The 1674-nt window shown below is 38.0% G+C and overlaps 1 protein-coding gene across 1 annotated transcript in view; it reads left to right on the top strand.

The window, feature by feature from the left end:
* Positions 1 to 1674, top strand: part of LOC118326014 (coiled-coil domain-containing protein 183-like) — a 16613-nt gene that overhangs the window by 5642 nt on the left and 9297 nt on the right. The window contains exon 5 of the mRNA XM_035658897.1: positions 805 to 927. Coding sequence (XP_035514790.1) covers positions 805 to 927 — 123 coding nt within the window. The remainder of the gene's footprint in view (positions 1 to 804; positions 928 to 1674) is intronic.

The following is a 1674-nucleotide window of genomic DNA, read 5'->3' as shown; positions in this document are numbered from 1 at the left end:
TGCAAAGGTGTACATAGGAACATTAAAGATTTACATAAAACACTTGCTGCTTTTTCTGATGAGGTGATGCGCTGAAGAACAGATTAAAGCACCAGGAGTTAATAGCACCTGGCTGTTGTTCAGACTAGCTACGTAGATAAATCCCCATGGGTAAGCGTAATGCGCATGCTTTCAATGAAACCCGAGCGTTTGAGCTAAACTAAGCCAGAACAACCCCAGCGTAATCTGCTATCTAGGTTTTGTGCAACGGCTCCGTGGTCCCTGGTGGAAAAAGCAAAACAGAATTAGGATGCCAACATTCACAGGGAGAGAGGCAAACATTCAAGACTACACATGACGTAGAAAAACACAAAAAAAAAACCAAGGTACAGAGCATGTAAGTGTAATACGCAGGACAACTGCAACAAATTTTATATGAAATATTAATATTAACATATAATTAAACACAATAATATAGTAAGGAGTAGGTACAACAGGTCTAAAGTGAAAAAAGTCAGTGGCCTACTGCTGCTTTAATATTCGACACTTCAAATAATCTAGTATTGTAAAATGAAACAATTCCCCTTCAGGAAACCAGAGAAACTGAAAGGAAAGTTAGCTAAATGTATGGCATGAATTGGGGGAAAAACTTTTTCCATAAAGCTGTAATGTATTGTACAGCCATCAGTAGTCTCCACCCAAATCACATGAGATGCTAGCCCTTCTAGCCACATGAAAAGCAGTAGCCCATGAAAACAAGCAGCAATGCAACCTATACAGAACCACTGTCTCATTCAGCGTATGTTTTTTATTTAATGTTGTCAGGAGGTCTGTCGTATGTCCAAGGACCTAGACCAGACGGAGCTTGCAGTTGCCCTTGGAGAGGCAGAGGTGGACAAAGCAAGCAAGCAGGTTGAGTCAGCAGCTGCTGCTGCACACAGCATAATGGTAAGACTGCACCACAGACCTAGCTTAGCATGACTACAGCAGGAAGGTCTGATGTGGGTTTCAGACTGCTGTGTGGAGGCTTAGAGGAGGCTTTCATAAATCATAGATTTCCTTTTCAGTATCATCACAAGGTTTGTTTATTTGGATGTGTGTGGCTGTGTATTACAATGAATAGCCTCTTGCTGACACCTGTTGTCAGGAATACCACATTGCAGTAGATACCAAATAGTCTGATGCCTCTTTGAATCAAGTTTTCACCATTATTTACCTTTAATCCCATAATCTAGCTAACATGCTTGTCATGACTGGTGTTAAAAGAAAAGACACATTTGCTGTTTAACACATCGAATTTTAGATTAAAACTCCCCCAAAACATATCAAGTCATTATTTGTGCCCATGTCCCAAATCTTATGTAGGAAAACCTCTGGCCAATTACAAAGGAGAATTTGAGAATGAGATGAAGATGCATTAAACATACTTAATATACATACTAATAGAAGCTAATGTAAAGCATGTTATATAAATAAGGAAAAACAGCAAGAGAAAGCGAAACTGCGGCTTTTAATATCATAGACCTCTATATAAACACAATATAACAGTAAGATAACCATTACAATATCACATGAATATTTATAAAAATAATAATGGTTTCAATGTTAAAATAATAACACTACTTAACTGGCAGTAGTCCTACCTGGCAGTAGCTTCTATATTACAGCTTCTTTAATACAGTCTAATAAAAATAA

The sequence above is a fragment of the Morone saxatilis genome, unplaced genomic scaffold (genome assembly GCF_004916995.1).
Source record: "Morone saxatilis isolate NCDOM2014 unplaced genomic scaffold, NCSU_SB_2.0 Contig16, whole genome shotgun sequence".
NCBI classification, from domain to species: domain Eukaryota; kingdom Metazoa; phylum Chordata; class Actinopteri; family Moronidae; genus Morone; species Morone saxatilis.
Note: the sequence above shows the minus strand (reverse complement) of the source record. Positions and strands in the feature narration are given on the sequence as shown.